At 47.0% G+C, this 14486-nt stretch overlaps 2 protein-coding genes across 2 annotated transcripts; one reads left to right on the top strand and one right to left on the bottom strand.

Annotated features, from left to right (window-relative positions):
- Positions 1–237: 237 nt before the first annotated feature.
- Positions 238–1662, bottom strand: CAN3 (putative lysine/arginine permease; the record flags this gene model as incomplete). Its single annotated transcript, XM_031154006.1, has 4 exons — positions 238–462; positions 525–747; positions 798–886; positions 940–1662. The coding sequence occupies 4 exons, from the start codon at positions 1660–1662 to the stop codon at positions 238–240; spliced, it is 1260 nt and encodes a 419-aa protein (XP_031001426.1).
- Positions 1663–9846: 8184 nt separating this feature from the next.
- On the top strand, positions 9847–11804 carry LEE1 (Zinc finger protein; the record flags this gene model as incomplete). Its single annotated transcript, XM_031154005.1, has 3 exons — positions 9847–10039; positions 10092–10210; positions 10263–11804. 3 exons carry the CDS (start codon positions 9847–9849, stop codon positions 11802–11804), a joined length of 1854 nt encoding a protein of 617 aa, XP_031001428.1.
- Positions 11805–14486: the final 2682 nt, after the last annotated feature.

Raw genomic sequence — 14486 nt, 5'->3', positions numbered from 1 at the left:
GTAATATGAACATCGCTATCGGCTCGGTCTGGATCATGTCAGACACTCTATAGAGGCCGATAGGGCAGTGCAGTATAGGGAGTTTGGTCACTAGTAAAGGCACTGTTTCAGTAACACGTTTTGTAAGACTATAACTTCCAGTGGTTTCCGGCAGGTAAATGAAGTTGAAGAAGGTAATGTACAAATATCTACATCTGGTAGCTCCAAGATCAGGCTAGAAGGAATGCTGCTGAATAACTATTTCAGCCAAGCCCATATCCATTTCAAAACAGGGAGGGAATTTTCTCGGGCGAACAGCGTGGTGTTATTCGCCAACCGCAAACTTCCAACTCTATCTTCAAGTAACACTACTTCGGGAGGTGGCTGTAGCAGCTCGTGAGAATTTTTAAATCTCCATCCTTTTGGGTTCCAGCCATCGAGCTTCACATGATATGCTACAACAATGAAACAGAACACCGGTATCTAGAATTGGATATTAGTCTAATGACCTCGAGCATTGGAAAAATACAAGGCTCAGTACTCACACTAATGTAGGAGGCAACAAAGTCTGCTGCGCTGAAAGGTGTGACAAATGATCTCCAGCCGTTAAAAAACGCTAGTAAGCAACAGCCCAGAATTCCATAACAAGCTTTCAACCATTGGCCTCTGGATTTGTAAGGATAATGTCTGTTTTGTCGATTATACGCTGAGAGGTCTTGAGCTGTATGATTAAGACTCTGGATCTGTCCGGTAGCTGCTTTCTCGATGCTAAATTTGGTTAGATCTGATAGCCGCTAATGAGGAGGGCTTTGGCTTACCAAATATAAAATCGCAGGTACGTAACGCAAATGATAGCATAGACGATCATCATGGATACAACAGAGTTGGTAGCTAGTCTTCCTAGTTGCTACAAGCAGTGAGTATTTGGACAAGTAGGAGTCAGTTGCAGATTCAACTTACAATAGTTGGCTTTTTCTTCGTGGAGAGAAAGGCTAATAGGCCGAACAGCCAGCTGACAAAAACCGCCCCACGGGGTACACCCCAGGTAGTCCTCTCAAGTCTGGCTCGTATACCCTGGAATATACTATTTTCTGGCCATACTTCTCGAATACTCGCTAGGGCGTGGAGTATTCGAGATGAGAGATATAGAGAGTTTATCCCAGAAGTAGTGGCGCAGAAGATGAAGAATCCACAGAAAAAATTGGGCCAGCCATGGAGATTGTTTCGGACAGCAGCTAAAATATATATCGAGTTCTGACCCTGTCCAAATGAGTTGAGAGCAATTTGCCTCAAGTTTGGATCAGTATATGGGACGTTGAAACCAACTACTAAGACGCAGAGAGTATATAGAGTAAATACTCTAATACAGATCTTGCGCGTTCCCATCTTAATGGCTTCAGTCGATCTTAAAGGAGCACATTCGGCAGCAGTGATTGACACTGTTTCGAAACCGATCATCGAAAATACAATGGTAGTCATAGCGGTCCACATCGCCAAGAAGATTCCGGCATCGCCTTTCACAACAACGGAGTCATTTCCCTGACTGTCAACTCGAATAGTGATGTTCTTCGAACTGAAGCTGTAAGGATCGTCATAGGTCCAGGTTGTTCCGTTTGCATGAGGAACTCGTTGCAATGTAGTAACAATAACGTTGAATAGAATTAAGCCGGACAAGAAAAACATCTTGATACAGCCAAAAATATACTCAAGTCGTCCATACCACAGGACTGGCAGACTATTTCAACGAGTTAGCATATTCAAAGCTCAAGATCGGTTTAGAAAGAGCCGAAGAGCCCAGGAGCTGTCTCAGCTCGCTCGCCCTACCACCAAAGCCTCGGTAATATTATCAAGGAATAAGCATACCAATTGACCAGGAAAATAATGATTAGCCAAATTAACACCCAAACTGCTGAGCTCGTGTCTAATTACGAAGCACATAAGGTCAGTAAAATCTCCTTGAGCAAATGTGAAGTAAATAAGAGGAGCCGATATGGGATGAGAGCGGAAACAATCACTCACCCACCCCCACTTGAAACCCCAGAGAAGAGCGTCCACTAGGGTCTTTATAACCAACCAAGTCGAGATAGTCCTGTGTGAATTGAAACTTCCAAAGCTCTGCTACAGCCAGCACTTCGGTTGCAAGTATGACCACCCAGGAAAACCTGACAATAGATTAGTTCGAGATCTGAAAGGAAATCCTGCTTGAAGCAAATACCAAGTCATCCAACCAACAGCATACCCGACTCCCTCATCTAGAAACCTAGTAGGGAAAACGAAGATCCCGCCTTGGATTGGAAAAAGTGCCGTCATTTCCCCAAGTGAACTCATCACCGACCATATTATGGATCCGGAAAGAAGGTACGCGACCACTGCAAGCCCGGGTCCCGCGAGAAAAACCACTTTTCCTGATTGCAAAAATAGACCTGTACCAATACACGCCGAGAAGGCAATCATATTGACATGGCGTTCTTTGAGCACCTTTCTGAACAACAGTATTAGCGTTTTCGGAGTTGAGATCAAAGAAAGACGTACTTGAGCTCTGTTTCAGGAAGCTCGTCGTTATAATCTGGCCCTGCATTACGCTGTGGAGAAACATCTGGTGGTGTAGGAGGAGGCCGGGGATCATTGCGATGTTTCTGAGTAAGCTCGATTGCCTGATTCATCTTGAAAGTTCTTGTATTGAAGATTTTTATTTTTAATTTGCTAGGCAAATCGATGTTTGGCGAGGAGAAATGAAGAATAGGAACTTTTGCATCCTCCTGTCTGATGAAGCACAAACAGATATGGGGAGAAGTTTCGTAAGGCTCTCAGGACCACTACGTTGGAACTGGGTACAGGGGGGGGGCTAGGCTCTCTCATGCAAGGCTGGCGGTTGTCAGCCAGCCCCTTGTGATAGTGAGACTGACAAGTGAGACATGGTTACCTTTAGCTGAACAGTCTCTACCACTTCATGTGCCAATTGCCTTAGGGAGCCTGCAGCATAAGACGCCCAGCATTTTTGGGCGTTATATCTGTAAAAGTAAGCGATGTGGTGGTACGATATTGATTGCGCCCCCTCCAGACCCCCCAAAACATGCATAATTTCACCAACAGCAAGTAACGATATCGCTCATCCCAATAAACTTTCATATTTCCAAGGAAAATAACGGTCAACGTCCTTCCTCGGGCACTGAAAGCTCGTAAGTGACAACCAATGAACCCACTCGGTCTGGGACCTGATAAATCCATGTCGATTCTTTTATACACCCACATCCATCATTCCTTCTACCACAAATAACTTCCCGTCCCTATTATATATACCTACTGTTCTTCTTACAAGATACACACGCAATGGTAGGTACTCCCAAGCAAATCCAGCAATGCCACTAACGCAGGTCCATGCACCCAGGAAATCCCAAGCCATTCCACTTGTTGTCTCTGCAAGGATACCAATGTCAAGATCCACGATCTCCGGCAATGTACGATTTGTGGAATAGGAAGTAAGAAACGTCGATGCATACGCAACTGCCGTTTCTGCCGTACCTCAGATTTCAGCAAGCCGTGTCGAGAGGGTAAGCAGCACGCCACTTGCTGGGATCGCCATCTTCCCCTAGAAGAAGACTCGGAAGGGCCTCACTTGCCAGTAGATCCCCTACGACAACTCTACGTAGAAGCTGTCACGTACTCGGAGCCAGACGCCAGAGCGGAAGCGAAATTGCACGAGCAAGACCGGGTTTCGCAATGGTTTACAATCAAAAGAGCAGAGGGCGGAACCCCATGGTTGAAAGTCTCCGACAGGTTTCGCCAACTATGTAACCCCGGGATCTTACCCAACGAGTACAGCTCGAGCCAATTTCCTGGGTTTGTTTCCTTCATCGGGGATACAGGGATAGGCAAATCAACACTTGTGAGAGCGATGATATTGATGGGGGAGGTGGACCCTTCTGGGACAGAATACAAAGTTGGAGAAGCTCAGCTGGAAGACAAAATCAATGGACTACGGCGAACGTTGAAACAAAAAGCATATGGGCCAGTGTCACGATCAGCTAGTCTTTCTCAGATGACTGACCCAACAAGCTTCGGAGTACATTTATATCGAGACGTTGCTGTTTCCGTTTCTTCCCAGACAGCTAGCAACCGGTATCCTCGCGATACACCAATTCTATTTGCCGACTGCGAAGGCTTTAAAGCCGGATTTGCAACTGCTAATGCGGAGCGGATAGACGAAAGAAGTGGTCGAGCTAGCTTGCTTTTGGATTCGCCCATTACAGCTCAAAGTTATGGGAAAGATGGCAAAGACGGCGTGGACCTGTTCTATGCCAGGTTTCTGTACACAGTTAGCGACGTCGTGGTCTTGGTTATGAGAGACGACACAGAGTTTCTTCCAACTATGCAGAGGCTGCTTGAGTGGGCCGCCTCTGCTGTTTACCGTTCTGTCAACCACTTAGCTCAAAAAACCCTACTAATCGTGCGTAACATGGCCCATTTCCATCACGAGGGTTTTTATGACCCGAAGATTCTCTGGGAAAGCCTTTTCGGCAACTTGAGTGACCTTTGGGAAGATTCTACTCTTCTGCAGAAATTTAGAAACGATTTCAATAGGAAGCAAACTATGAGTGGCCACAAGATTCATACCAACGATGATCTCTTTGCGAAGTTTTTCTCGGAGGTGCGAGTCTGTAATATCCCTGACACTGGAAAGGCACCGGTATATGAGGTTTATGACCAGTATCAATATTTGCGACACCAGATTGTCGCTGCATCACAGAGAAGTCAAGAACTCAGATCGCGAAACTGGCAGCAGTACAATGTTCCAATGCTTTCGCACATTCTGACCCGTGCATTCGAGCATTTTCGAACCTCGGATGGGCCCTTTGATTTCTACCAGGCTGCTCGCAGTGATAACCCGAATCCAGTTTCGGTATCAGACCATATATGCAACTTTATACGACATATACATGCCACGAGCGAATTTCCTCGAGCTGGGCTTCCAAAGATCATTGGCGCCAGCCTCATAGTTTGGGCACTGAGACATTTTGGAACAGGTAATGAACTATTCTTGGAACTGACTATTTTTGCTGACAACTTTCTAGTGCTGCACGAACCTAACGAAATCTTCAGTCGAGACCTTGAATCTTGGTGCAAGGAGGGAATCCAGAAATATAAAGAGAAAGATCAAAAATGCGAATTTCGCTTCAAAGTTTCAGGTGGCGGATCATGTATCAAAAGAAGAGCAGCACACGACTACGAACATTGTGATGAACTTGGGAACAGAGCTCCAGGTGGCTTCGGAGAAACACAGAAAATTGGGTATCAAATGCTTCTAGAGATTCGCCAGTTCTTTGTTCACCAGTATGGTGAACTCTGTACGAATTCACAGGGCGGGTTTATCACACCAAAGCCTGACGAGGTGCGGCGGGTACGAGAAAATGTTTTACTGGAATACAAGCAGCATTGGAAGAGTATTTTTAGCAACAAAACATGTTTGACATGTCTTCAGGCAGTTCCTGACCACATGCTTTCGTGCGGGCATTGCTTATGTGTCAAGTGCATCCAAGAACTAGGAAAACCCAGCGCCTACTATGAGTACGGCTGGGTTGTTGATAGCTGTATCCTTTGCCGAACATCCTGGCAAGATAGCGGACGGCTTTTCCGCTTACAGCCCACGTGCGCCGGTGTTAGGGCTCTTACTTTGGACGGCGGAGGTATTCGAGGTATTGTCGAGCTTGCTTTGCTTGAACATCTCGACGCTGCAATTGACCTAGACCTCCCGCTTCAAGAATGCTTCGATATTATCGTTGGTACAAGCACCGGTGGAATTATTGCACTAGGACTTGCGATTCTTCCGAATGATGAATCGAGTCAAAAGGATCGCTCGATTGGGGCTCTGAAGGGTGAATTCCTCGACCTAGCAACAGAAACGTTTAAAACAGGAAAGGGAGGGCCCTTAGTCGCAGCGTTAGACCCCTTCAAACTAACGTCTAAGGCTTTTATGGCATTGCGGATTTGGGAGAGCAAATATGCGACAAGACCGTTAAAAGACGGGCTCCAACGTATCTTTGGGCCCGGCAATAATCTGTTCTCGGCACGAAATCGGGGAGCCAGAGTAGCTGTAACTTCAGCGAAAGACAACGGTGCTGATAGGTGTTTGATAGCCAACTATAACAGGCCAACGGCCAACGACGATCTGGATTTCGAACGCGAAGACGAAAACAGTAACGAGATGAAGATCTGGGAGGCAGGATTGGCTACAGCAGCTGCTCCTTTCTATTTCAAAAAGTTTGAAAAGGCTGAAACCAAGAAAAACTACTACGATGGTGCCCTCCACGCCAATTTTCCAGTCCAGTACACCTTAGAAGAAATAGCGAGAGTATGGCAGACCCCTGATGGGAGGAATCCCCCATTAGATATACTGCTGAGTGTGGGGACCGGAAGACAGGAGCGAGAGATTAAGATTCCTTCGATGCTCAAGATCGGAGGCTTTGAAGCCGTGGTTACATCCTTCCACAACAATCTCGACTGCCAACGTAAGTGGCTGGATTTCCAAGCTCTACATATGAAAGACAGATATCTGCAGAGAAAGGTACATAGACTGAATGCCGTCATCGAGGGAAGCTACGTTGCGTTGGATCACTACAAGCGTATGAAAGATATAGACAAAGACATTGCAGCGCAAGTTAGAGACCCCGTCTTTGCATCAGAGATAAATGCACTCGCAAACATCCTGACCGCAAGTCTGCTCTTCTTCGAACCGACCAAAAGTTCTCCCTCCGCAATTCCATCAAGAGACCGAGCCTATCTCCCGGGATCTATCAGATGTCGACTTGCAAGGGATTCTCCCCCGCTCAGAACTCTGGTCGACCTTATTGATAGCTTTTGGTATAAAGAAATCAAGAATGATGAAGACCTGATGGAATCAGGTTACTGGACAAAAGTACCCTTACTGGACCAGCTCCGGTATAAGGTTAGGAATCACAAAGAATGGCTTCGTGTTCCTTACACTATCAGCACTATTGAGAGCCGTGGCGCCCAACAGGTTCTTGCCGTTACACTTCGACGCTCATCTCCTTCAATGAAGTCTCTTGCGGCACAGGTACCAATTCCCATCAGTGGGTTTCCGGCGAGCTTCGAAAGCATGGAGAGAAAGGCGAGAGCGCTTTAAGGAATTAAACTGCGCGGGAACAATGTACTAAGAAATCATGTCTATCTTCAGGTAGAGCATTGTACCAATTGAAAAGAGGAACATTCAGCGGCAATCTGAAGCAGGATCTGAAGAACGCCTTCTGATCTCAAACTCGAAACTGCATCCTGCCGAGGAACCAACACGACCCTAAGATGTCGCAGAGATGTCGAACATTATAACGACGTATGGGGCCCCATAATAGATAGGTAGTTCTATTATAGGGCACCTTTCTGTATTCGAGTATTTCAGGTGCAGCAACAAACCCGAAGGGAAGCAGAGGTTGAATCTTACTGAGTGCGGAAATGGAGGGTGCAGCATAAGCTTTCGAAATATGTGTAGTTGTACGATGAAAGCGCGGTTTGTAGGAAATATTGCAAAGGCCGTCATTTCTTCGTCGTTTCAACATGAGCACAGCATGAGGAAGGATACTTTGAAGTCGGAAAGGGGCAGAAGGGTGCTGGTGAATCTATCTGCAAGTAGGTGAATATGCTTGGCTTTGACTTTGGGAGGAAGCTGCGAACCACTTGGGCAGGATACCTGCTGTATACAAGATACGCTGGGGTTGAATGAGGGCAATGGACGGACGCTATTCGCAAACCTACAGAAAGATAATGTATCGATAGAAAGAAATTCAAAGCAACTATGCTGAGAACTCGCACTAATTCCAGCACCTGACACCCCGTATGACATTCCACTCCCCTCCACCACCAGGCGAGCCTCCCCGCGTCATGGAGATAGACAATACGAATCCAAGTTTCAGTCATAACGGATCAATAAATATATCCTCATCCCCTCCCTCCCTCACACCCTCATTCCTCAGAAACTCCCCGAGCCAAGACCGCCAAAGGCGTCCGCGTGCAACGACGGATCACCCGGACGCCAGCCTTGTGATACAGTACGGCAGCGCAAAAACGTGGTAGGGCGCGGGCGTACAACGGATGAATGACCGGATTCTCGGTTTCGTTTCGTGCGGAGTAGGAGTAAGGGGATGTGTACTGTAACGCCTTGGTGGATGAGTGGGAATGTACTGTAGATGTTGTTGGATGGTTGATTGGTAAGGTGCCTTGGGTAGTGGGGTGGGGGTTGCGTTTAGGGGGGGAAATGGAATGTGGGGTTGTGAGACTTTTCACATGCATGCCTGCCATTCGATCAGAGTCATCTGACAGGTGACCTATAGCTAAAGAGACACAGTAGATAATGCAAGTAGTGTGTTCCAGATCTCTTTGAAATATGCGCTAGAAATAGAAATAGTTTTAGAAGTATACTACACTATGTACAGTATCGGGAGTTAAGCTTATGGCTCGGTCCTTGCTCCAGCCGAATCCGCTGGCGTCCAGTGGATGGAGAGAGCAGAGATATTTGGATAGCCGCGCGAGACGGGGACGGGCTGGGAAGGAAGGTGGCATTTGAAACCGCAATGCTCAGAATACGCACTCTGTCTCCCTCTCCTCTCCGATTCCGAGTCCCCCCCTCTTTCTAGCTCCTGACTGAGGGGAGCTGTGATGGCCTTTAATCAGGCAATGTCTTCGGCGATCTGCGATGGAGATATGAGGCACAACACCCCTCAATGGATGAAGAGTCCGGCCAGGCGGATGCGTGATCATCGTAGGACGTCATGCTTACATTGATACAGTACTGTATCTAGATCAGGAGCTGCATGTTTTGCATGAAGAGTATTGAGAGAAGAGGTGATAAGAGAATTGTCCTCGAGACGCAGACCATGTCGAGTACCTTTAATTTGCTGAAGATATTCAGAGGTCACGAAACACCATCAATGCCGCCTTTCTTATTACTCGTAGCTCTGGTGTAGGAACCTTTGGAACTGGCTTTCGTCGGCATTTTCTTTGCCTTTTTCCCATTCATCCATTCATACACCAACAGCTTCCTTTCTCAGCCTATCAACAGGACGAATTGTGTGCTTATACCTTTGTTTAAACGCGGGAAGCGCACCACGAAAGGCGCAATAGGACGAGGAACCGCACGCCAAATTGAAGATTCGCTGTTCCAGCTTTGCATGCTATTGGTGCACCGTTCTAGAGTAGCACAACACAGCACACACGAAAACAAAACAGAAGTTCAACGTTCTTGTTCGTTGAGGCCATTCAAGATATACATCTATATATATATCTATATATATATATCTATATATATATATCTATATCGATATTGGCAATATTACCCATTTCGATCCAAGGAAGGCCTTATTAGAGGCTTATCTAAGGGCCCTTTTCCCTTTGTAGCTTGCCTTGCCTTGGTGACCCTTATCGCCCATAGCCCGTGTGGTTAGCGTGGTGAGGGGACTCGGCGGTGAATTAAATCGACCAGGAAGGAGGACATCGAGTCGAGTCGAGTCGAGTCGAGTCGAGTCTGAGCGTCGACAAAGCTTCCTTCGCCTTGTTAACTGACATTCACAACCCCGATAGTACAACAGTATTATTCATTCGCTTGGCTATAATCTATTCATACCTCTATTTTCGACGAGTGAGGCAAACTGTCCGCCTTGCCATCGACCCGGCATTCGCCTGCAACCCTCACCATTTTAAATCGAGCTCGCCATCTGCAAATACTTCTTCACGCGAGCACCTCTTACAAACCCCCACCTCGACGCGGGGTCGCGAATTCAAAGTACCTCACCTCACTTCACCTCACCTCGGCCATCTTCGCATCCGGGAAACAGCTTTTTATCTCTTTGCAACCAGCAGACAATGATAAGTCAAGCTCCGAGAATGCCTTCAGAATACCGACACATGAGCACTGGCTCTTTGAATATTCCCCCGCCTACTGCGCCTAACGGCAACAGCAACGGCAACAGCAACGGCAACGGCAACGGTAACGGACAACCACCAGCTGGCGGCATGGGGAGATTCGAAGGCCCTCGTAGTCCTCCTAATCGACAGAGTCAGTACTGTCGTGTACCTTGCGAGCACATCTATATACTGACAATTTCTAGACACCTCCCACGTACCCTGCAAATTCTTCCGGCAAGGCGCCTGCCAGGCTGGATCAGCTTGCCCATTTTCTCACGATTTAGCAAGTACAACCGATACTGTCTGCAAGTATTTTGCAAAGGTGAGTCACTCGTTGTATTATGTTTTGCAGGTGAAAATCCTAACTATAGCAGGGTAATTGCAAATTTGGTCCCAAGTGTGCAAATGCACATATCCTCCCCAACGGCCTACGAGTCAACTACAAACAAGGAGGCCCGATGGGTGCAGGACATTTGAATCTTGGAGGACGATTGAACACTGATCTATACCATCCGCCCAACTCTGGATCTGCCCTCACGAACTCTTTCAATCGTGCCAACGGAGCACCCGCCTCTCCATATTCACAACAACAATACTCTCCATTCACCAATCAAGATGAAGCTTACCCACGCCATCAGAGCATTGATATTACCGTTCCTGCGAATGTTCCGACCATCGATACTAGTTTCGCTTCTCATCCAGGTTCCGCTTATGGTTCTCCACGGGAGGAAGAGTTGTCTCGATTTGGTTCCGCTTTCTCCCCGGTCGCCGGAAAAGGTCTCAGTGTCTTAGATGCCCCTCTTCCAGCTTCGTTTGACAGCAATGGCGTGTCTTGGATCGCTAGGCACGGTCCGGTCGCTTCCTCTGTTCCATCCAAATTCGGTCTTGACTCTCCACCTGGATCGGTTGGAGCTGCAAAGGATAACCGTACTTCAGAGGCGTTGAAGAGCTTGCATAGTTCTGCTTTTGGTGAAGATACTCGAGATCGATTCAACGGGATTGCCGCCTCGCCACCTACACAGCCTGCCGAGGAATATTTTGGGAAGAGGGTTATGCATTCTCAACGATTCGCAACAAAGTCGAAGAACATTTCAGCCAGTCTCCCAAAGGTTGATCAAGACTGGCTATCCGATTTCGGTTTTGAGGAAGATCTTCTTCCAGAATCATTGAAGGATCTCATGACCCCTCAAGAGAAAGCCCGTAGAGGATCTCGGACATACGCAGATGAGGACGGACGACCATTTACTGTTAACAGTGGTACAGGCACACCAAATGACACCCCAACTAAATTTGGCTCGCCATCTGGCGCTAGTCCTTCAAGATGGAGCCCCCTCTGGCAGAAACAAGAGGATGAGAAGACTCGTGCTGCCCTTTTGGGTCATGTCGGCTCGCCACTTCGGAATTCCTCCCTTTATCCAGGTGCTAGCCCAAGCTCTCGACCAATTGCTAGACCTAGTAACTCTGGTGATTCTTCGCCCTTCCTCGCCTCTCCACCACGCCAAAGCTCTATGTCTATTATATCCCAGCAGCTACAACGTACTCGTCTTTCACGAGCAGAGTCCAATGGTAGCGATTCCGGCCTTCATCCACCACGTACAATCAGCAACCCTATTGGCTCAGGCTCCAGCCGCACTGGGTTGATAGGAGAACGACAAGTCAGCTCCAGTAGTATTGGAAATGGGGGCAGTGGTAGATTTACCACTCCTATTGATGAGGAGCAAGGCGATTTCGTCTTCAGTATGGAGGGTATGGAGGACGTCGACGAGAAGAAGGGCGAGAAGAGAAACAGTGGTGGTTGGACATTTGCCGGTGGCACACAAAGCCCACACTTGGGTGCTATTGGTGGTACTCCACGAAATGGTGCAACCAATGGGGGCAGCGTTGGTGGGGTTGAAGGCATGTTTGGTAGTCGATAGGCTCTCAAACTTTGAATGCCACTCCGTTACTCGGGGGGCACAGCCACTGATCTTCCAAACTCACGAGCTTGTTTACAAGGTCAAATTACGACAACACACCACCACTATGCCATTCCGCCGGTGCCAATAAGATACTCTCCTTGATCAATCAAGTTGGGACTTGTTCACTGTATTATACGCCTTTAGATACATACCCTTCGTGCCACAGATCCACGAGGCCGCTTGTATCCTCCGCTAGTGACTTGCACTGTACTCTCTATCATGAGAGTACTGTACACATAGTATCATCAAGCTATAACATGGTGCAAAGTCGATTCCGATATCTACATTTTGAATCCGCAGACTACAGCATAGCATAGCACAATACCCCTTGTACCATAGTCTTTCACAGAACAATACCAGCGCGAAGTACCGAATATCCAAAGACAGGAAACAAAGTAAACATATCTTGGGCGTTTTTGGGTTGGGAGTCTGCTTTGGGGATACGGGATGGATGGGATGGGATATGGGTGTCTTATATGCATAAATACAAGGACTTAGAATGCCAGCTACCTTTATAAGGAATGAGAAATGAAATGGGAAAGAAGTATTTGGAAATGGACAGTGTCCTAGTGATTGCTATAATTCTCGCTTGCTTTTCTACTTGAAAATGTATACTTGAATCTAACCTGACTTTTCGAGTATGTTTCAGTCTATATGAAATCAAGCCGCAAGTTGGGCGCGATGTTCTTATGTTTTCTTCACTTCCCTTTCTAATTTCCTAATATCATCCTGAATTGCTGTCTTTAAACTTAAATACTAGTACCTCGCCTCGCCTTGCTTTGCATTTGGAAGCCAAGCAGAGTAGCCGATGGATTATTACGTATATATGATTGATGGAATTTTATATGTCTTTGGTAGTTAAGGAGGTCGATCTGAGCTTCCTTTTCGAGGCGCATGAGAAGGAGTAAGACTGTCGTCAACAAGATGATGAATGGCGGGCGGACTTCTTAGCTCGCGTACGTGATGTATATGGTTGTTTTTCGGGGAACAGATCTTGAACTGACTGCTGTTCTACAGTGGGAAGTACGCTATATATAGGGCTTTCAAGCCCGTAGTATGCCGTAAGTAGCCGCTGTAGCCACCAGGCTTCTATTACTTATCTCCCTCCCCCTTAATAAATGTTAATGATCCTTCGCCCCACCGCGTAAATACGGATGGGGGATTCAGCAGATAATATCACGACGTCTAGGGCCTAGTAGGACTTTACGAGGACCCTTCACGGGCCACTGCAAGGGCTCTAGCTATGCTATTCAGTTCCATAGGACTGTATATATCATGGGGAGTTTACGTGATTTGACATTTATTAAGGGGGGGATAGTATGGCTACGCATCACCGCTTCGGGGCTCCCGATCACTATGCATTTGCCACTTCCAAGGCTACAGCATATATACTGGCACCGATACCGGAGGGGTTTCTAAGGCGCATTTGGAACATATACTATACGTAGCTGGGGATATTTATATATCAAGACGTTCTTTTTCTTCTGATACCTATTACATATACATTGCGGACTTAATTGTTGCTAGGTGCAAACCAACTACCTACCTTCCTTCCTTCCTTGACTCGTTGAAAATCACGTTTTTATTCGTGATCAAAGATTCAGAGATGCAGCAGCAAGAGCAGAAGATAATTGTAGTTATTGGGTATGTTGTAATTAATATATATGTTCTAGTACCCATCCTATCCTATTTTATTATATGTATCTTATAATTAGTAATCACCAACTTGTCTGTCTGACCGTCTGACATATTTCTCCGTACCTCAGGGCTGGAGTAGCAGGTCTCACAACCGCATTGCTACTGTCCAAGAACCCGCGCTATAGCATTACGGTGGCTGCGAAGCATATGCCGGGGGATTATGATATCGAGTATGCGTCGCCTTGGGCGGGCGCTGATTATTTGCCGTGAGTTTGGGACTATGTTCCATATATCATATCATGTCATATCACTACTTGAATTTTTTATGAGAAAGGGGGTTTTGGCTGATCGATGAGTATTATGGTATACAGGACGTCGGAACCAAACACAGATGCAGCGGAATGGGATCGGATCACCTGGTATCACCTGGCAGACCTAGCGCAGAATCATCCAGAGGCTGGGATTCATTTCCAGAGTATGTTTGTTTTGCTTCTCCTCTTTAACTTAAACTCAACTACTCTTGCATATGTGTATGTGTATATGCTGAGGGTCCTCTGTTCTAACTCCAACTAGCATGTAAAACGTACACCAGAACCAAAGACGTCGATTCTGGGACCCCAAAATTTCCAAAGGATCCTTGGTGGAGGGATACGCTGCCTGATGTACGTTGTCTCTCATCCAATATAAACACATAAACACATCTATATATGTCATACCTACTTAATGAAAACCAAACACAGTATAAAGAAATCCCCACCTCCCACCTCCCACCTGGTATATCAAGCGGCCACTCCTTCACCTCGCTCACAATAAACACCGCCATCTACCTCCCGTACCTCGTCTCCCGCCTCCTCGCCTCCCACGTAGTCCTCACCCGAGCCGTCTTCACGCATATCACCGATGCCGCGTCCGCTCACTGCACCACTTCCCCTTCCCCCTCCCCACCCAGCCAGGCAGACATGCTCATCAACTGCACGGGCCTCTCCTCGCTCACCCTCCGTG

The sequence above is a fragment of the Lachnellula hyalina genome, assembly GCF_007821495.1.
Source record: "Lachnellula hyalina strain CBS 185.66 chromosome Unknown contig00245, whole genome shotgun sequence".
Taxonomy (NCBI): domain Eukaryota; kingdom Fungi; phylum Ascomycota; class Leotiomycetes; order Helotiales; family Lachnaceae; genus Lachnellula; species Lachnellula hyalina.
The sequence above is the reverse complement of the archived record's forward strand: the minus strand, read 5'-3'. Positions and strand labels throughout refer to the sequence as shown.